At 37.0% G+C, this 23,023-nt stretch overlaps 1 protein-coding gene across 4 annotated transcripts in view; it reads right to left on the reverse strand.

Annotated features, from left to right (window-relative positions):
- LOC133665454 (A-kinase anchor protein 13-like) overlaps positions 1 to 23,023 on the reverse strand; it is a 364,315-nt gene that overhangs the window by 34,173 nt on the left and 307,119 nt on the right. For all 4 annotated transcript variants that reach the window (XM_062070780.1, XM_062070772.1, XM_062070757.1 and 1 more), the window contains exons 20-27: positions 21,136 to 21,289; positions 20,788 to 20,900; positions 17,582 to 17,728; positions 14,816 to 15,075; positions 11,834 to 11,959; positions 11,585 to 11,702; positions 1,108 to 1,356; positions 949 to 1,025 (exon numbers count right to left, since the gene is read on the reverse strand). In XM_062070780.1, the coding sequence (XP_061926764.1) occupies positions 949 to 1,025; positions 1,108 to 1,356; positions 11,585 to 11,702; positions 11,834 to 11,959; positions 14,816 to 15,075; positions 17,582 to 17,728; positions 20,788 to 20,900; positions 21,136 to 21,289 (1,244 nt within the window). The remainder of the gene's footprint in view (positions 1 to 948; positions 1,026 to 1,107; positions 1,357 to 11,584; positions 11,703 to 11,833; positions 11,960 to 14,815; positions 15,076 to 17,581; positions 17,729 to 20,787; positions 20,901 to 21,135; positions 21,290 to 23,023) is intronic.

The following is a 23,023-nucleotide window of genomic DNA, read 5'->3' on the forward strand; positions in this document are numbered from 1 at the left end:
TATGGCCACACAAAAAGTCGGACAACTCAAACATCACACAAAGTTACACTATGACTCCTCAGTCATACGTGTGCTTATTTTACTGTCATTTATTATTAATGTTAATTTATTTATATAAGTCATGGAATGCTGTTACACACACTATGTTGAAGTATTAATATTATTATTAATTATTATTATTATTATTATTATTATTATTTATCTTACGGTATATATCAAAAATAATATTGAGCAAAATTTAATTGAAATATTGTCGATGTGGCCCTCCAGCAGTGCTCGGGTAGCTCATGCGGCCCCCGGTAAAAATTAATTGCCCACCCCTGGCGTAGCCGGACTCGAGTTTCTTAACATGGAGATATTCTCACTTTTTTTGTATTCAGTAAAGCAGTTACCGTTACTACATGATGCGTTACTGCATTATTTTTACGTTATTTTTTATATAGTATCGGCTAGAAAGTGAGAAAATCTGAGTGTGTTTTATCGGAGCGCTGCGGTGTCGTCCTTCTGATTCTTCCTGTGTCACAAGGAAGAAAAGAGGCGCGCTGTGTGTGTGTGTGTGTGTGTGTGTGTGTGGGGGGGGTTGTGTCTGTGTTTACTAACAACAAGACATCATGGCGTAGCCGGACTCGAGTTTCTTAACATGGAGATATTCTCACTACTTTTCTTTTTGTCGAGCACAAAGAAAAGAACATTTTATTTATTTATTTTTTTTAAATTTTTATTTTATTTTTTTTAATTTATTTTATTTTATTTATTTTTTATTTTATTTTATTTTTTATTTTTTTTATTTTTTTTTATAATGTCCTGCCCAGAAAAGAACATTTTAGTTAAATGTAAGTTGTGTCTTGGATCAAAGCTCCTATCTACTGCCCAAAACAGCAATTCAAATCTGCTGAAACAGCTACAAAAGCAACATGCTTCGACGAAGCAAGGTAAACATCTACGTACCAGCATGGCGAAGACGTATTTCTGGTCCTTCTCTTGCAGGAAGACGACCACGTCCGACAGGAGCAAGGCGTGAACGTCTGCAGAGAGGGGAAAAAAACTTGTTGACGCGTCGTCGCTTTGCTTGATTTTTTTCCGCGTCGTCGGGAAAGAGGGCGCCACCTTTCTGTCGGCCCTGGATGCTCTTCAGCTGCAGAGCGCCGTCGTGGATCAGCCGCCTCCTCAGGAGGTCCTCGCGGGCGAAGATCTGGCCGCTCTTCATCATCATGATGGACTTGCCGTCGGTGCGGGCGTGGAAGTCCTTCAGGCGGCGCCGCTTGTCGTGCTCGTTCACCCTGGCGTCCACGGCGGCGATCACCCGCTTGACCAGTCGCACCGCCTCCGTCAGGTCCTCGTAGTCCTCGTCGCCCTCTGCGCGGGGGAAAAACGGAGGTTAAGCTTTTCCAAATGTCACTTTTAATTGACTCCAAATCCACTTCATTTATGTAGCACTGTTAAGACACAAGCTGTTTCCAGAGAGCTGCACATAAAACAAAGAAAAACTACTTCAGCTGTAAGCATTTGAAATACCGACAGATAAAACAAGTAAAAATAAACTAAAAAATAAATGATTAAAACCACCAAAATAAGGAGAAACAAATCAATAAAATATAACGATAAACGATACACATTTAATTGTATGTATTTGAAGCATTAACTCTCTACATATTCATTTCTTTATGTAATGTGTGTATATTATTTTGTTCAATTTGATGTCATTTTTATGTGTTTATTAATGTTTAAACCTCTAACTCTAACCATAACCCTAAACCTAACTCTAACCCTAACCTTCTAACCTCTAACCCTAACCATTTGAAATACCAATAGACAAAATAATTAAAAATAAAATAAAAAAGAAATAATTAAAATCACCAAAATAAGGAAAAACAAGTCAATAAAATATAACGATAAAAGATACACATTTAATTTGAGGTATTTGAAGGATTTACTACATACATATTTATGTTATGTGTGTATATTATTTTGTTCAATTTGATGTAATTTTTTATGTATTTATTAATGTTCAAACCTCTAACTCTAACCCTAACCCCAACTCTAACCCTCTCTCTAACCTTCTAACCCTAACCCTAACCCCAAGCCTAACCCTAACCCTAACCAGTGGTGCCCCACATATGTGTTTGACACAACATTCAACACTGACTTGGAGTTTTTTCGTTCAGGGTCTTCAGGGGGTTCTGCGTCTGGCGTGGGCGTCACCTTGAAGGGTTGTAGACGAACAGTGCACCCCCCCCCTAACCCTAACCCCAACTCTAACCCCCTCTTTAACCTTCTAACCCTAACCTCTAACCTCTAACCCTACAAACCCTATCCCTAACCCCAACCCCAACCCTAACCAGTGGTACCCGTAATTAATTAGTGTTTCCACATATGTGTTTGACACAACATTCAACACCAACTTGGAGTTTTTTCGTTCAGAGTCTTCGGGGGGTTCTGCGTCTGGCGTGGGCGTCACCTTCACGGGTTGTAGACAGACAGTGCACATCCCCTTAACCCTAACCCTGACCTCAACCCCAACCCTAATCCTAACCCTCTCTCTAACCTAAACTCTAACCCTAACCTCTAACCCTACAAATCTTATCCCTAACCCCAACCCTAACCCTAACCCTACAAATCCTATCCCTAACCCCAACCCTAACCCTAACCCTAACTCTAACCAGTGGTGCCCGTAATTAATTGGTGTTTCCACATATGTGTTTGACACAACATTCAACACCGACTTGGAGTTTTTTTGTTCAGGGTCTTCGGGGGGTTCTGCGTCTGGCGTGGGCGTCACCTTGAAGGGTTGTAGACGGACAGTGCACACTCCCCTACCCCTAACCTGAACCCGAACCCTAACCCTCTCTCTATCCTTCTAACCCTAACCCTAACCCCAACTCTAACCCTACAAACCTTATCCCTAACACCAACCCTAACCCTAACCAGCCATGCCCGTAATTAGTGTTTCCACATATGTGTTTGACACAACATTCAACACCGACTTGGAGTTTTTTCGTTCAGGGTCTTCGGGGGGTTCTGCGTCAGGCGTGGGCATCACCTTGAAGGGTTGTAGACGGACAGTGCACACTCCCCTCCTCCTAACCCAAACCCGAACCCTCTCTCTAACCTTCAAACCCTAACCCTAACCCCAACTCTAACCAGTGGTGCCCGTAATTAATTGGTGTTTCCACATATGTGTTTGACACAACATTCAACACCGACTTGGAGTTTTTTTGTTCAGGGTCTTCGGGGGGTTCTGCGTCTGGCGTGGGCGTCACCTTGAAGGGTTGTAGACGGACAGTGCACACTCCCCTACCCCTAACCTGAACCCTAACCCTCTCTCTAACCTTCTAACCCTAACCCCAACTCAAACCCTAACCCTAACTCTAACCCTACAAATCCTATCCCTAACCCTAACCCTAACTCTAACCCTACAAATCCTATCCCTAACCCCAACCCTAACCCTAACCCTAACTCTAACCAGTGGTGCCCATAATTAATTAGTGTTTCCACATATGTGTTTGACACAACATTCAACACCGACTTGGAGTTTTTTCGTTCAGGGTCTTCGGGGGGTTCTGCGTCTGGCGTGGGCGTCACCTTGAAGGGTTGTAGACGGACAGTGCACACTCCCCTCCTCCTAACCCAAACCCGAACCCTCTCTCTAACCTTCAAACCCTAACCCTAACCCCAACTCTAACCAGTGGTGCCCGTAATTAATTGGTGTTTCCACATATGTGTTTGACACAACATTCAACACCGACTTGGAGTTTTTTTGTTCAGGGTCTTCGGGGGGTTCTGCGTCTGGCATGGGCGTCACTTTGAAGGGTTGTAGACGGACAGTGCACACTCCCCTACCCCTAACCTGAACCCTAACCCTCTCTCTAACCTTCTAACCCTAACCCCAACTCTAACCCTAACCCTAACTCTAACCCTACAAATCCTATCCCTAACCCTAACCCTAACTCTAACCCTACAAATCCTATCCCTAACCCCAACCCTAACCCTAACCCTAACTCTAACCAGTGGTGCCCATAATTAATTAGTGTTTCCACATATGTGTTTGACACAACATTCAACACCGACTTGGAGTTTTTTCGTTCAGGGTCTTCGGGGGGTTCTGCGTCTGGCGTGGGCGTCACCTTGAAGGGTTGTAGACGGACAGTGCACACTCCCCTACCCCTAACCTGAACCCTAACCCTCTCTCTAACCTTCTAACCCTAACCTTAACCCCAATCTCTAACCCTACAAACCTTATCCCTAACCCCAACCCTAACCCTAACCAGCCGTGCCCGTAATTAATTAGTGTTTCCACCTATGTGTTTGACACAACATTCAACACCGACTTGGAGTTTTTTTGTTCAGGGTCTTCGGGGGGCTCTGCGTCTGGCGTGGGCGTCACCTTGAAGGGTTGTAGACGGACAGTGCACACTCCCCTCCCCCTAACCCGAACCCTCTCTCTAACCTTCTAACCCTAACCCTAACCCCAACTCTAACCCTAACCCTAACCCTAACTCTAACCCTACAAATCCTATCCCTAACCCCAACCCTAATACTAACCCCAACTCTAACCCTACAAATCCTATCCCTAACCCTAACCCTAACTCTAACCAGTGGTGCCCATAATTAATTAGTGTTTCCACATATGTGTTTGACACAACATTCAACACCAACTTGGAGTTTTTTCGTTCAGAGTCTTCGGGGGGTTCTGCGTCTGGCGTGGGCGTCACCTTGAAGGGTTGTAGACAGACAGTGCACACTCCCCTCCTCCTAACCCGAACCCGAACCCTCTCTCTAACCTTCTAACCCTAACCCTACAAACCCTAACCCTAACCCTAACCCCAATCCCAATCCTAACCACCTGTGCCCGTAATTAATTAGTGTTTCCACATATGTGTTTGACACAACATTCAACACGGACTTGGATTTTTTTCGTTCAGGGTCTTCGGGGGGTTCTGTGTCTGGCGTGGGCGTCACCTTGAAGGGTTGTAGACAGACAGTGCACACTCCCCTACCCCTAACCTGAACCCTAACCCTCTCTCTAACCTTCTAACCCTAACACCAACTCTAACTCTAACCCTACAAATACTATCCCTAACCCCAACCCTAACCCTAACTCTAACCCTACAAATCCTATCCCTAACCCCGACCCTAACCCTAACCCTAACTCTAACCAGTGGTGCCCATAATTAATTAGTGTTTCCACATATGTGTTTGACACAACATTCAACACCGACTTGGAGTTTTTTCGTTCAGGGTCTTCGGGGGGTTCTGCGTCTGGCGTGGATGTCACCTTGACGGGTTGTAGACGGACAGTGCACACTCCCCTACCCCTAACCTGAACCCGAACCCTAACCCTCTCTCTAACCTTCTAACCCTAAACCCAACCCCAACCCTAACCCTAACTCTACAAATCCTATCCCTAACCCCAACCCCAACCCTAACCCTAACTCTAACCCTACAAATCCTATCCCTAACCCCAACCCTAACCCTAACCCTAACCAGTGGTGCCCATAATTAATTAGTGTTTCCACATATGTGTTTGACACAACATTCAACACCGACTTGGAGTTTTTTTGTTCAGGGTCTTTGGGGGGTTCTGCGTCTGGCGTGGGCGTCACCTTGACGGGTTGTAGACGGACAGTGAAAACTCCCCTCTCTCTAACCCGAAAACGAACCATAACCCTCTCTCTAACCTTCTAACCCTAACCCCAACCCTAACCCTAACTCTAACCCTACAAATCCAATCCTTAACCCCAACCCTAACTCTAACTCTAACCAGTGGTGCCCGTAATTAATTAGTGTTTCCACATATGTGTTTGACACAACATTCAACACCGACTTGGAGTTTTTTTGTTCAGGGTCTTCGGGGGGTTCTGCGTCTGGCGTGGGCGTCACCTTGAAGGGTTGTAGACGGACAGTGCACACTCCCCTACCCCTAACCTGAACCCGAACCCTAACCCTCTCTCTAACCTTCTAACTCTAACCCTAACCCTACAAACCTTATCCCTAACCTCAACCCTAACCCTAACCAGCCGTGCCCGTAATTAATTAGTGTTTCCACATATGCGTTTGACACAACATTCAACACAAACTTGGAGTTTTTTTGTTAAGGGTCTTCGGGGGGTTCTGCGTCTGGCGTGGGCGTCACCTTGAAGGGTTGTAGACGGACAGTGCACACTCCCCTCCCCCTAACCCGAACCCTCACTCTAACCTTCTAACCCTAACCCTAACCCCAACTCTAACCCTAACTCTAACCCTACAAATCCTATCCCTAACCCCAACCCTAACCCTAACCCCAACTCTAACCCTAACTCTAACCCTACAAATCCTATCCCTAACCCTAACCCTAACTCTAACCAGTGGTGCCCGTACTTAATTAGTGTTTCCACATATGTGTTTGACACAACATTCAACACCGACTTGGGAGTTTTTTTGTTCAGGGTCTTCGGGGGATTCTGCGTCTGGCGTGGGCGTCACCTTGAAGGGTAGTAGACGGACAGTGCACACTCCCCTACCCCTAACCTGAACCCGAACCCTCTCTCTAACCTTCTAACCCTAACCCTAACCCCAACTCTAACCCTAACCCTAACTCTAACCCTACAAATCCTATCCCTAACCCTAACCCTAACCCTAACTCTAACCAGTGGTGCCCATAATTAATTGGTGTTTCCACATATGTGTTTGACACAACATTCAACACTGACTTGGAGTTTTTTTGTTCAGAGTCTTTGGGGGGTTCTGCGTCTGGCGTGGGCGTCACCTTGACGGGTTGTAGACGGACAGTGCGCCCCCCCTCCCCCTAACCCTAACCCCAACCCTAACCCTAACCAGTGGTGCCCGTAATTAATTAGTGTTTCCACATATGTGTTTGACACAACATTCAACACCGACTTGGGAGTTTTTTTGTTCAGGGTCTTCGGGGGATTCTGCGTCTGGCGTGGGCGTCACCTTGAAGGGTAGTAGACGGACAGTGCACACTCCCCTACCCCTAACCTGAACCCGAACCCTCTCTCTAACCTTCTAACCCTAACCCTAACCCCAACTCTAACCCTAACCCTAACTCTAACCCTACAAATCCTATCCCTAACCCTAACCCTAACCCTAACTCTAACCAGTGGTGCCCATAATTAATTGGTGTTTCCACATATGTGTTTGACACAACATTCAACACTGACTTGGAGTTTTTTTGTTCAGAGTCTTTGGGGGGTTCTGCGTCTGGCGTGGGCGTCACCTTGACGGGTTGTAGACGGACAGTGCGCCCCCCCTCCCCCTAACCCTAACCCCAACCCTAACCCTAACCAGTGGTGCCCGTAATTAATTAGTGTTTCCACATATGTGTTTGACACAACATTCAACACCAACTTGGAGTTTTTTCGTTCAGGGTCTTCGGGGGGTTCTGCGTCTGGCGTGGGCGTCACCTTGACGGGTTGTAGACGGACAGTGCGCCCCCCCCCCTCCCCCCTAACCCTAACCCTAACCCCTAACCTGAACCATAACCCTCTCTCTAACCTTCTAACCCTAACCCCAATTCTAACCCTACAAATCCTATCCCTAACCCTAACCCTAACTGTAAACCTAACTCTAACCCAACAAATCCTATCCCTAACCCCAACCCTAACCCTAACTCTAACCAGTGGTGCCCATAATTAATTAGTGTTTCCACATATGTGTTTGACACAACATTCAACACCGACTTGGAGTTTTTTTGTTCAGAGTCTTTGGGGGGTTCTGCGTCTGGCGTGGGCGTCACCTTGACGGGTTGTAGACGGACAGTGCTCCCCCCTACCCCCTAACCCTAAACCCAACCCCAACCCTAACCCTAACCAGTGGTGCCCATAATTAGTTAGTGTTTCCACATATGTGTTTGACACAACATTCAACACCAACTTGGAGTTTTTTCGTTCAGGGTCTTCAGGGGGTTCTGCGTCTGGCGTGGGCGTCACCTTGAAGGGTTGTAGACGGACAGTGCACACTCCCCTACCCCTAACTTGAACCCGAACCCTAACCCTCTCTCTAACCTTCTAACCCTAACCCCAACTCTAACCCTAACCCTAACTCTAACCCTACAAATCCTATCCCTAACCCCAACCCTAACCCTAACTCTAACCCTACAAATCCTATCCCTAACCCCAACCCTAACCCTAACCCTAACTCTAACCAGTGGTGCCCGTACTTAATTAGTGTTTCCACATATGTGTTTGACACAACATTCAACACTGACTTGGAGTTTTTTTGTTCAGGGTCTTTGGGGGGTTCTGTGTCTGGCGTGGGCGTCACCTTGACGGGTTGTAGACGGACAGTGCACACTCCCCTACCCCCTAACCCTAACCCTAACCAGTGGTGCCCATAATTAATTAGTGTTTCTACATATGTGTTTGACACAACATTCAACACCAACTTGGAGTTTTTTCGTTCAGGGTCTTCGGGGGGTTCTGTGTTTGGCGTGGGCGTCACCTTGACGGGTTGTAGACGGACAGTGCACACCCCCTTTCCCCCTAACCCTAACAGTGCACACCCCCCTACCCCCTAACCCTAACCCCAACTCTAACCCTCTCTCTAACCTTCTAACCCTAACCTCTAACCCTAACTCTAACCCTAACCTCTAACCCTACAAACCCTAACCCTAACCCCAACTTCAACCCTAACCCCGCAAATGTCTCTAACCCTGCTGACCGTGAGACCTTGGCAAATCTGGTCCCGAATCAGCTCAGTGGTCGTTTTAAGAGGACTTTTGCTTCGTTGTCTGCCAAAAAGTGAGTATGGCGAAAAGGTGGAACATAACGCCAATCCCAAATGGGACTTATTGCGACATACCATGACTCGGTCCGAGCAGTCTCAGTACATTGCGGCTGAAGCGTGTAACTTATTTTTACACTTCACATATTAAGACTGTGGAACTGTTAAGATACTTTTTATCTGAATATTTTTGCCGTTTCTCAAGGCAAACATTGTAACTCCTTAGAAGGTCGGTGTCTCATTCCAGAGGTGGTACACTAATTTCTCCAAGTCAACACTAATTCACAGCGGTTAACAGACATGGCGCAACCTTAAATGGCGTCTGCCTTCTCTAGTGAAAGGCCAAGATCATTATGTCTCCAGCAGTCTTCTCATTGACATTTCAGTCTATTCCTAATTATGCCGCTTCTTCCCCCAAAATACGGGCGTGTTCCTTTCACCATAAGATGCTCCCCCGCTTGAGAAAGGTCCACTTGGCATATCTTAATGCGGTGCAAAGAGAAGTCGTGCTCGTACCGTTTGGGGAGTATGAAAAATATTATAATTCATGCATCTCTTCCATCCGTCCATCAAGAATCCAACAACGAGCATATTTTCAAGGTAATGCAGAGCTGGATGACACTGCTGGATGCAGCAATACATGAAACACTACTTCAGGAGGTTGCCTACAGCCACCCGCCTTCAGTGGTTCTCTATTGTCTGTCTTGTTCCTAATAGGAGGCAGACTCGTTTCGATTTTGTTCAAAACAAACCAAAAAAACATGGCTACCTTTCACATTTGAACCGATACAGTACCAATTCTCGATAATACTGATTTTCAGTACTCACACTATTATGTTAGATCCACTATGGACTGGACTCTCACTATTATGTTGGATCCACTATGGACTGGACTCTCACTACTATGTTAGATCCACTATGGACTGGACTCTCACTATTATGTTAGATCCACTATGGACTGGACTCTCACACTATTATGTTAGATCCACTATGGACCGGACTCTCACACTATTATGTTAGATCCACTATGGACTGGACTCTCACAATATTATGTTAGATCCACTATGGACTGGACTCTCACACTATTATGTTAGATCCACTATGGACTGGACTCTCACACTATTATGTTAGATCCACTATGGACCGGACTCTCACTATTATGCTAGATCCACTATGGACTGGACTCTCACACTATTATGTTAGATCCACTATGGACTGGACTCTCACTATTATTTTAGATCCACTATGGACTGGACTCTCACAATATTATGTTAGATCCACTATGGACTGGACTCTCACACTATTATGTTAGATCCACTATGGACTGGACTCTCACTATTATGTTAGATCCACTACAGACTGGACTCTCACTATTATGTTAGATCCACTATGGACTGGACTCTCACTATTATGCTAGATCCACTATGGACTGGACTCTCACTATTATGTTAAATCCACTATGGACTGGACTCTCACACTATTATGTTAGATCCACTATGGACTGGACTCTCACTATTATTTTAGATCCACTATGGACTGGACTCTCACAATATTATGTTAGATCCACTATGGACTGGACTCTCACACTATTATGTTAGATCCACTATGGACTGGACTCTCACTATTATGCTAGATCCACTATGGACTGGACTCTCACTATTATTTTAGATCCACTATGGACTGGACTCTCACAATATTATGTTAGATCCACTATGGACTGGACTCTCACTATTATGCTAGATCCACTATGGACTGTGCTCTCACTATTATGTTAGTTCCACTATGGACTGGACTCTCACTATTATGCTAGATCCACTATGGACTGGACTCTCACTATTATGTTAGATCGACTATGGACTGGACTCTCACAATATTATGTTAGATCCACTATGGACTGGACTCTCACAATATTATGTTAGATCCACTATGGACTGGACTCTCACAATATTATGTTAGATCCACTATGGACAGGACTCTCACACTATTATGTTAGATCGACTATGGACTGGACTCTCACAATATTATGTTAGATCCACTATGGACTGGACTCTCACTATTATGTTAGATCAACTATGGACTGGACTCTCACTATTATGTTAGATCCACTATGGACTGGACTCTCACTATTATGTTAAATCCACTATGGACTGGACTCTCACTATTATGTTAGATCCACTATGGACTGGATTATTTTTGTATTGTTTCAGTTTCACAAATTCCTCAGTAAATCCACCAAAACGTCACTGTGGAGTTATTGAGTCTGTTAAGCTGATTGGAGAGCTAACTTCTGCAGCTAGCGGGTCCATGACGATGACTTCTGTTTTGTTTGATGAGCCGTTTTACTGCCGTGCCGTTTGGAAACAATTAAGCTACATAAATAAACATTTACAAAAATATGTCTGTGTGAATAACTCACTCGGCAGCGTATATATCTGCACTTGTTACCCAAGTTACTCTACTATAATGAGGCGTCACTTCTTTTTACACTTGAATGACACTTAGCTGAACTCAAGCGGTGGCTGTAACTCCGCACACTTCCTCGGGCCTAATTGGAGCGTGTTTGTTAATAATGGAGCGAGTACCTCGGGGAGGTTTCGTGGCAGGATTAGCGGGCGCATGCAGAGCGAGACAGAAGCCGACAAGAAGATACCGGGGAATCAGATACGAGGACGCTGAGATATTGAGGATTTATAGCGGTCGTCTTTGTGATATGGTTTCCACGATGACAGTGGGAATGATTGAGTTATTGTGGGGTGTTTGTGTGTGTCATCGCGTCTATAAACCCTGATTACGCAGACCCGCTTAAGTCCTCGCTCGCTCACAAACTCGACTTTTCACAGACTTGTTGTGCAGACTTTTGTACCTTTGGTGTGCTGCAGGATCCTCTGAATCAGCACAGGGTACTTGGTGATCCTCTGAGTCACCAGCAAGATGCATTCTGGGATGCCGAGCCGCCGCACAATGCTGCTACTCATCTTCTTCTGTGGGGATTATAAAAGTGGAAACATGGCAAGGCATAGTCAGACGTACAGTGCAAGCATTTCCAAGTCATCACTAAAAAAAATAAATAAAAAAAAGGCGCTACGGGTGTTGCGAGATGTGCAGGACGTACTTTGATGCAGGCTTTAAAGCGCTTGTCTTTGTTTAGCAGGTCTTTGTAAAAGTTGACTGCTTCGTTGTGGCGGCTGCAGAACCTTCCGTAGATCTTCTTCATGCTTTCGCCATTGGACCCCGAGAACTGGAAAAAGATGGGATTCATTTTGTTTTGTTTTGTTTTGTTTTGTTTCATGTTTATTTTGAATATGTAGACAAAACAAAAACAAACAAATTTTGCAAAAAAACAACAAAAAAGCCATTCAAGAATGAATAACAAAAACAATAATAATAATTAGGGATGTCCGATAATGGCTTTTTGCCGATATCCGATATGCCGATATTGTCCAACTCTTTAATTACCGATACCGATATCAACCGATATATACAGTCGTGGAATTAACACATTATTATGCCTAATTTGGACAACCAGGTATGGTGAAGATAAGGTACTTTTTAAAAAAATGAATCAAATAAAATAAGATAAATAAATTAAAAACATTTTCTTGAATCAAAAAGAAAGTAAAACAATATAAAAACAGTTACATAGAAACTAGTAATTAATGAAAATTTGTAAAATTAACTGTTAAAGGTTAGTACTATTAGTGGACCAGCAGCACGCACAATCATGTGTGCTTACGGACTGTATCCCTTGCAGACTGTATTGATATATATTGATGTATAATGTAGGAAGCAGAATATTAATAACAGAAAGAAACAACCCTTTTGTGTGAATGAGTGTAAATGGGGGAGGGAGGTTTTTTGGGTTGGTGCACTAATTGTAAGTGTATCTTGTGTTTTTTATGTGGATTTAATTAAAAAAAACAAAAAACAACAACAACAAAAAAAAACGATACTGATAATAAAAAACCGATACCGATAATTTCCGATATTACATTTTAACGCATTTATCAGCCGATAATATCGGCAGACCAAAATAATAATAATAATAGTAATAATAAAAAGCAAAAAGAAACAAGAAATGAAAATAAACATTAATGTAAACATATCCGAAAAGGAGTGAGAAGAAGTAAAAACTTATGTACTCCCACCCCTCTTATTACTTACTGTATGTTTAATAATAATAATAACAGTATATAAAAATGTTATGTTATGTAAATACATATACATATATAAGTATGTACATATATATATATATATCTACAAGAAATGAAAATAAACATTAATGTAAACATATCCGAAAAGGAGTGAGAAGAAGTAAAAACTTATGTACTCCCACCCCTCTTATTACTTATTGTATGTTTAATAATAATAATAATAATAATAATAGTATATAAAAATGTTATGTTATATAAATACATATACATATATATATATATATATATATATATATATATATATATATATATATATATATATATATATATATATATATATATATATATATATATATATATATATATATATATATATACAAGAAATGAAAATAAACATTAATGTAAACATATCCGAAAAGGAGTGAGAAGAAGTAAAAACTTATGTACTCCCACCCCTCTTATTACTTACTGTATGTTTAATAATAATAATAATAATAATAATAATAGTATATAAAAATGTTATGTTATATAAATACATATATATATATATGTATATATATATATATATATATATATATATATATATATATACATACATATATATATATATATATATATATATATATATATATATATATATATATATATATATATGTATATATATATATATATATATGTATATATATATATATATATATATATATATATATATATATATATATATATATATATATATATATATATATATATATATATATATATATATATATATCTATCTACAAGAAATGAAAATAAACATTAATTTAAACATATCCGAAAAGGAGTGAGAAGAAGTAAAAACGTATGTACTCCCACCCCTCTTATTACTTACTGTATGTTTAATAATAATAATAATAATAGTATAGAAAAATGTTATGTTATATAAATACATACACATATATAAGTATGCATATATATATATATATATATATATATATATATATATATATATATATATATATATATATATATATATATATCTACAAGAAATGAAAATAAACATTAATGTGAACATATCCGAAAAGGAGTGAGAAGAAGTAAAAACTTATGTACTCCCACCCCTCTTATTACTTACTGTATGTTTAATAATAATAATAATAATAATAATAATAATAATAATAGTATATAAAAATGTTATGTTATATAAATACATATATAAGTATGTACATATATATATATATATCTACAACATACATTTAACAAGTAACTATGAATCTTCATCTTGTCGTCTTTACATCAGGGGTGTCCAAACTGTTTCCATTGAGGGCCGCATAAAATACAAATTGAAGGGGGGGGGGGGCACTTTGATACATTTTGTTCATTAAAAGATACTAGAAGCAATACAATTTAAGGTGTTGCCCCAGAGAATACATCGGCCCTGGAGGAGTGTCTCCCCTGCGCTCCTCGACTACGGTCTGGGAGCCGGAAGCAGGAAAGGTGCAACACATGTTTGACGTGTTGTCAGAAGCAGCTGCTGAACAATGTCGGCAAACCTCCGTCCTCCATTATTGTATCGCGCAAGCCAAAGTGTTCCCAAACGGGAGATCTTAACGAGGCAGGAGGCTCTTCCAGCTCTGGCTTTTACATGTTGTCCTAGCCCGGTCGCTGCTAGCATGTGTACTCGTTCGGTACACCTCCGAACCGAACCGAACCGAACCGAAACGGTTCAATACAAATGCACGTACCGTTACACCCCTATTATTTGCAAAAATAAATAAAGTTTCTAAGTTGGAACATTAAATATCTTGTCTTTGCAGTCTATTCAATTGAATATAAGTTGAAAAGGATTTCTAAATCATTGTATTCTATTTTTATTTACCATTTACACAACGTGCCAACTTCTCTGGTTCTGGGTTTTGTATGTTGTTGGGAAATGCCTAATTCCTGCGCGAGCCTCCCCTCACCTGGCTGAGGAGGATGTCTCCTATCCTGTGCACCACGAAGCCCCGCTCCGAGGACCGCCCGCAGTCCAGCAGGCTCTCCTTCTTCCTCTCCAGGAGGCGCAGGAGGTGCTGCGTGTGGAGCTCCAGCAGCTCGTCCAGCGCCGGGAACAGCCTCTCCACCGTCTGCTGCTCCAGCTGCGCCTCCTTTTGCAGGCCCTTGCTGTACACCTCCGACATGATGCGCAGCGTGCGGATGTGGTGCATCTCCGTCTGCATCAGCTCTGCGGAAAGCCAGGAGTTCATTTTTGAGGGGTGTTTTCCGGTGAAACGCGTCCCTTTGGGACTGACTCATCAACTCATCACGTATGACTGAAGCCATGCAAGAGTAAGAACACAACGAGACATGACATCATTTCCAGTCAAGTTGCATCACCCAGGAAGCTACACTCGCTTCCTGTTTCTCATACATACCCTCATCTAGTACTTAAAGATTAGTACCACTAAATGGCATTATGCTAGCATACGTCCTCAAGTTTCTAAAATCCTTCGACTAAACGACGTCATTATACATGTTATGTGCCCAAAGTACACAGCATACGTGCGCTATACAGTGCACAAGTTAAGTGCGTAGCTTAAGTGTGCAAAGTATACAACATGGATGTATATCCAATGTATTACCAATAATCACAGAATGTTATTCAATTTAATGAAAGAAAATATGCAATATTTAATAATACTTATAAAATAAAATAATAATAAAAGCAATAGTAATACCAATTTAAATAATAGTTAAGTATTGTTTTTAAATATATTTTCAAAATTGTAGTAACAAAAATCACGGAATGTTTTTCAATTTAATGAAAGAAAATATGCAATATATAATGATACTTAGTAAATAAAATACTAAATAATAATAAAAGCAACAGTGTAAATAATATTATCAATATAAATAATAGTTTGGTATTTTCTTTTAAATATATTTTCAAAATTGTAGTAACAAAAATCACAGAATGTTAATCAATCTATTGAAAGAAAATATGCAATATTAAATACTCAATAGATAAAATACTAAATGATAATAATAATAAAACAACAGTGTCACTAATAATATCAATATCAATAATAGTTTACTATTTTTTTAAACATATTTTTAAAATTGTATTTATAAAAATCACAGAATGTTACTCAATTTAATGAAAGAAAATATGCAATATTTAATGATACTTAGTCAATAAAATACTAAATAATAATAAAAGCAACAATGTAAATAATAATATCAATATAAATAATAGTTTTGTATTTTCTTTTAAATATATTTTTAAAAATGTATTAACAAAATTCACAGAATGTTATTCAATTTAATGAAAGAATATATGCAATATTTAATGATACTTAGTAAATAAAATACTAAATAATAACAAAAGCAACAGTGTAAATAATATCAATAAAAATAATAGTTTAGTATTTTCTTTTAAATATATTTTCAAAATTGTATAAACTAAAATCCCAGAATGTTATTCAATTTAATGAAAGAAAATATGCAATATTTAATTATACTTAGTAAATAAAATACTAAATAATAATATCAATATAAATAATAGTTTAGTATTTTCTTTCAAATATATTTTCAAAATTGTATTAACAAAAATTACAGAATGTTATTCAATCTATTGAAAGAAAATGTGCAATATTAAATACTTTTTAAATAAAACACTAAATGATAATAATAATAATAATAAAAACAACACTGTCACTAATAATATCAATAATAGTTTAACATTTTTTTAAACATATTTTTAAAATTGTATTTATAAAAATCACAGAATGTTATTCAAATTAATGAAAGAAAATATGCAATATTTAATGATACTTAGTAAATAAAATACTAAATAATAAAAGCAACAGTGTAAATAATAATATCAATATAAATACCTGTAATAGTAATTTTAAATATATTTTCATAATTGTAGTATCAAAAATTACAGAATGTTATTCAATCTTTGAAAGAAAACATGCAATATCAAATACTTATTAAATAAAGTACTAAATGATAATCAATCAATCAATCAATCAATGTTTATTTATATAGCCCTAAATCACAAGTGTCTCAAGGGGCTGTACAAGCCACAACGACATCCTCGGTACAGAGCCCACATACGATAATAATAATAATAATAATAATAATAATAATAAAAAAACAGTGTCACTAATAATATAAACATCAATAATAGTTTAGTATTTCAAAAAAACCTTTTTAAAATTGTATTTATAAAAATCACAACATTTGATTTAACCTAATGAAAGAATATACAGAATATTTAATAATACTTATTAAATAAAATACTAAAAAAAAAATTAAGTCAACAGTGTCACTAAAATATCAATGTCAATAATAGTTGCTTAGTGTTTCATCTAAAATTGATTCCTATTTTTTTGCAAAATTAAAAAAAAATATATATAAATAATAAAAGTAAATAAAAATTGCATTTTTTTTTTTTAGCACCTCTAATTTTAATTGCTGCTATTAATCATTGTATGAATTAACTTTCCTTCCACTTGTTGAGGGTGATTAGGCAGGTCACCAGGGACTTGTGATCACATCTTAGCCAGACTGGTTTAAAAACACCTCCAGGACTTAGTGATTAGGAAGGCATAAGTCAGTTGTGAAGTGATTCAAAAAGGTTTGCTAGTGTTGCATCCAAAGCCATGTGCCTACAACCCATAGAGGGCGCCATAAATGTACATCGTAATGTAGAGGGGTGTCAAAGTAGGTAACCGATGTGGTACCGTAGATGACGTCCTGCCTCTTCACCAGGTCCCGATCCAGCTGCTGCAGGTACTGTTGATCCACACCTAAACTCCACGAGTCGGCCTCCAGCTCCTTGGCTTCCCCCTCAAACTCTCCCATCAACTGTCCGTCCATCATCTCCGTCCCTGACAGCAACATTTATAGCACAAGTTGGTATCTTTTCACATCCATGAATAAAAAAACACTTAAGTATGTAAGTAGGTTAATAAGTACGTAGGTAAGTAAGTAATTAAGTAAAAAACTAAGTAAGTAGGTAAATAAGTAAGTATGTAAGCAGGTAAGTGAGTAACTATATAGATAAGTAAGTAAGTATGTATGTAAGAAAGTATATACTGTAAGTAAGTAAATATAGAAGTAAGTAAGTTGGTATGTAATTAGGTAAGTGAGTCGGTAAATATGCATTGAAGTAAGTATGTAAATAATTAAGTGTAAGTAAGCACGTAATTAAGTATGCTGGTGCTTAATTAAGCAAGTAAGTACGTAAATAGATAGGTGAGGAGGTAAGTTAGTACGTAAGTAAGTGATTAAGTAAATTAGTAAGTATTTATTTGGTAAGTAAGTAAGTAGGTCAGTAAGTCAATAAGTAAGTCATTCAGTAAATAAGAAAGTAGGTAACTAAGTAACTACATAAGTAAGTAAGTATGTAAGAAAATATATACTGTGAGTAAGTAAGTAGGCAAGTAAGTAAATATAGAAGTAGGTAAGTAAGTAAGTTGGTATGTAATTAGGTAAGTAAGTAGGTAAATATGCATTGAAGTAAGTACGTAATTAAGTATGCTGGTGCATAATTAAGCAAGTAAGTATGTAAGTACGTAAGTAGATAGGTGAGGAGGTAAGTTAGTACGTAAGTAAGTGATTAAGTAGATTAGTAAGTATTTATTTGGTAAGTAAGTAAGTAGGTCAGTAAGTCAATAAGTAAGTAATTCAGTAAATAAGAAAGTAGGTAACTAAGTAACTACATAAGTAAGTAAGTATGTAAGAAAATATATACTGTGAGTAAGTAAGTAGGCAAGTAAGTAAATATAGAAGTAGGTAAGTAAGTAAGTTGGTATGTAATTAGGTAAGTAAGTAGGTAAATATGCATTGAAGTAAGTACGTAATTAAGTATGCTGGTGCATAATTAAGCAAGTAAGTATGTAAGTACGTAAGTAGATAGGTGAGGAGGTAAGTTAGTAAGTAAGGAAGTAGGTAAGTAAGTGATTAAGTAGATTAGTAAGTATTTAGTAGGTAGGTAAGTAAGTAGGTCAGTAAGTCAACAAGTAAGTAATTCAGTAAATAAGAAAGTGGGTAACTAAGTAACTATATAAGTAAGTAAGTATATACTGTAAGTAATTAGGCAAGTAAGTAAATATAGAAGTAGGTAAGTAAGTTGCTATGTAATTAGGTAAGTAAGTAGGAAAATATGCATTGAAGTAAGTATGTAAATAATTAAGTGTAAGTAAGTACGTAATTAAGTATGCTGGTGTATAATTAAGCAAGTAAGTATGTAAGTACGTAAGTAGATAGGTGAGGAGGTAAGTAAGGAAGTAGGTAAGTAAGTGATTAAGTAAATTAGTAAGTATTTAGTAGGTAGGTAAGTAAGTAGGTAGGTAAGTAGGTCAGTAAGACAATAAGTAAGTAATTCAGTAAATAAGAAAGTAGGTAACTAAATAACTATATAAGTAAGTAAAAAAGTATGCGAGTATGTAAATGTTTAGGTAAGTATGTACATAGGTAAGTAAGTATACTTAAATAAGTAAATACCAAAGTAGGTAAGTAAGTAAATGAAGGAAGTAGGTAGGTAAGTAAATAAGAAACTATGTAAGTAAGTAAGGAAGGAAGTAGGTAGGTAAGTAAAGAAGTAAGAAAGTAATCAAGTAAGAAACTAAGTACATAGGCAAGTAAGTAGGTAGGTAGGTAAGATAGCAAGTAGGTAAGACTGTAAGTAAGAAACTAAGTAAGTAGATAGGTAAGTATGTGAGTAGGGAACTTGGTAAGTAGGTAAGTAAGTAGGTAGGTAAGTAAGTATGTTAGTAGGTAACTTAGTAAATAGGTAGGTAAGTAGGTCAGTTAGACAAAAAGAAGGTATTCAGTAAATAAGAAAGTAGGTAACTAAGTAACTGTATAAGTAAGTAAGTAAAAAAGTATGCAAGTATGTAAGTGTTTAGGTAAGTATGTACGTATGTAAGTAAGTACTTAATTAAGTAAATACCAAAGTAGGTAAGTAAGTAAATTAAGGAAATAGGTAGGTAAGTAAATAAGAAACTATGTAAGTAAGTAAGTAGGTAAGTAAGTAAGGAAGTAGGTAGGTAAGTAAATAAGTAAGAAAGTAATCAGGTAAGAAACTAAGTACATAGGTAAGTAAGTAGGTAGGTAGGTAAGATAGCAGGTAGGTAAGACTGTAAGTAAGAAACTAAGTAAGTAAGTAGATAGGTAAGTATGTGAGTAGGGAACTTGGTAAGTAGGCAGGTAAGTAGGTAAGTAAGTAAGCAAGTAAGTAGGTAAGTAAGTAAGTATGTTAGTAGGTAGCTTAGTAAATAGGTAGGTAAGTAAGTAAGTAGGTAAGTAGGTCAGTTAGACAATAAGTAAGTAATTTAGTAAACAAGAAAGTAGGTAACTAAGTAATTGTATAGGTAAGTAAAAAAGTATGCAAGTATGTAAGTGTTTAGATAAGTATATAAAAAGGTAAGTAAGTACTTAAATAAGTAAATACCAAAGTAGATAAGTAAGTAAATTAAGGAAGTAGGTAGGTAAGTAAGTAAATTAAGGAAATAGGTAGGTAAGTAATTAGGAAAGTAAGTAAATAAGAAACTATGTAAGTAGGTAAGTAAGTAAGTAAGGAAATAGGTAGGTAAGACTGTAAGTAAGAAACTAAGTAAGTAAGTAGATAGGTAAGTATGTGAGTAGGTAACTTAGTAAGTAAGTAATTAAGTACAGTAAAGTATAGTGCATCTGGAAAGTATTCCTAGTTCTAGCTATGTTGATATGTTACAGACTTATTCCAAAAGGGGAAACATTCATTTTTGTCCTCAAAATTCTCCACACAATACCCCATAATAAAATCAAAAGTGAATACTTTCCAGATGCACTGTAAGTATGTAAGTAAGTATGTAAGTATGTAAGTAAGTATATAGTGGCTGTTTGAACAAGGTGAGCAACATTCACAATGGGGGGGTGAGTATAGATGTTTGGAGTGTGTAGTGACCTTCATCAGTGAGGGATTCCATGGACTCTGTGACCTGGTTGGTCCTGTTGAGGGAGTCCGTGGACTGGGACAGATAGCGCAGGCCTTTGATGGGCATCTCGTCAAACACTGGACTGCACACACACACACACACACACACACACACACACACACACACACACACACACACACACACACACACACACACACACACACACACACACACACACACACACACACACACACACACACACACACACACACACACACACACACACACACACACACACACGTACACACACACGTTCACACACACTGTGGTAAGCATGGACTTATTAGCGGCAGACAGTGTGGAATTCTCAAACTAACCCGGCAATGTTGCTAATGGACAGACTCTTGGACAGGTTGTTGCCGTGGAAAGGCATGAGGCCCGTGTGTCTGCGGCACGACGGCGGCATGGTCATGGAGGAGTGGTCTTCCGGGGACAAGATGGCTGACCAGGGACGCTCCCTCGTACCTCCCGCTGGAACCAAAGAACAGGAGTTACCACGAGGGATCTAGAAGGAATCCCTGAAGGACTCGTTTTATTACTAACGTTTTTATTGCTTCTATGGTTGTAAATCTTTAAAAAAAGATCACAAATTGTTAATCAATCTAATATAAGAAGAAGAATATTTTGTAATACTTATTAAATAGAATACTAATACACTAATATCAATAATAGTTGTTTAGTATTTTTTTTAAATACATTTTTAAAAATGTATTAAAAATCACAGAATGTTATTCAATTTAATGAAAAAAAAAATGCAATATTTTATAATACTCATTAAATAAAATACTAAATAATAATAAAAGCAACAGTGTAAATAATAATGTCAATATAAATAATAGGTTAGTATGTTTTAAAATATATTTTAAAATTGTATTAACAAAAATTGTAGAATGTTATTCAATCTATTGAAAAAAAAATGCAATATTAAATCATACTTATTAAATAAAATACAAAATAATAATAATAAAAGCAACAATGTCGCTAATAATATCAATATCAATAATTGTTCAGTATTTAAAAAAACATTTTTAAAATTGTAATTATAAAAATCACAAAATGTTATTTAACCTAATGAAAGAACATTTACGATATTTAATAATATTTATTAAATAAAATACTAAATAGTAATAATACAAGCAACAGCGTCACTAATAATATTAATATCTATAATAGTTTAATATTTTTTTGGAATACATTTTAAAATTGTATTTAAAAAAAATTAAATACATATGCAATATTAAATCATACATATTAAATAATAATAATAATAAAAGCAACAATGTCGCTAATAATATCAATATCAATAATTGTTCAGTATTTTAAAAAAACATTTTTAAAATTGTATTTATAAAAATCACAAAATGTTATTTAACCTAATGAAAGAACATTTACGATATTTAATAATATTTATTAAATAAAATACTAAATAATAATAATACAAGCAACAGCGTCACTAATAATATTAATATCTATAATAGTTTAATATTTTTTTTGAATATATTTTAAAATTGTATTTAAAAAAAATTAAATACATATGCAATATTAAATCATATATATTAAATAATAATAATAATAAAAGCAACAATGTCGCTAATAATATCAATATCAATAATTGTTCAGTATTTAAAAAAAACATTTTTAAAATTGTATTTATAAAAATCACAAAATGTTATTTAACCTAATGAAAGAACATTTACGATATTTAATAATATTTATTAAATAAAATACGAAATAATAATAATACAAGCAACAGCGTCACTAATAATATTAATATCTATAATAGTTTAATATTTTTTTGGAATATATTTTAAAATTGCATTAAAAACAATTAAATACATATGCAATATTAAATCATACCTATTAATTAATAATAATAATAATAATAATAATAAAAGCAACAATGTCACTAATAATATCAATATCAATAATAGTTTAGTATTTTAAAAAAAAAATGATTTTTTAAAATTGTATTCATAAAAATCACAAAAAGTTATTGAACCTATGGAAAGAAATAATAATACTTATTAAATAAAATAATTTAAAAAAATTACAAAAGTCAAAAATGTCACTAAAAAAAATCAATAATAGCTGTTCCGTGTTTTAAATCTAAAATTGATTCTTAAAACATATTTTTTGCAAATAAAAAATACAAAATACAAATAAAAAATTGATTGTTAAAACATTTTTTTTTTGCAAAAAAATTAT

Source organism: Entelurus aequoreus, linkage group LG02, assembly GCF_033978785.1.
Source record: "Entelurus aequoreus isolate RoL-2023_Sb linkage group LG02, RoL_Eaeq_v1.1, whole genome shotgun sequence".
Lineage (NCBI taxonomy): Eukaryota > Metazoa > Chordata > Actinopteri > Syngnathiformes > Syngnathidae > Entelurus > Entelurus aequoreus.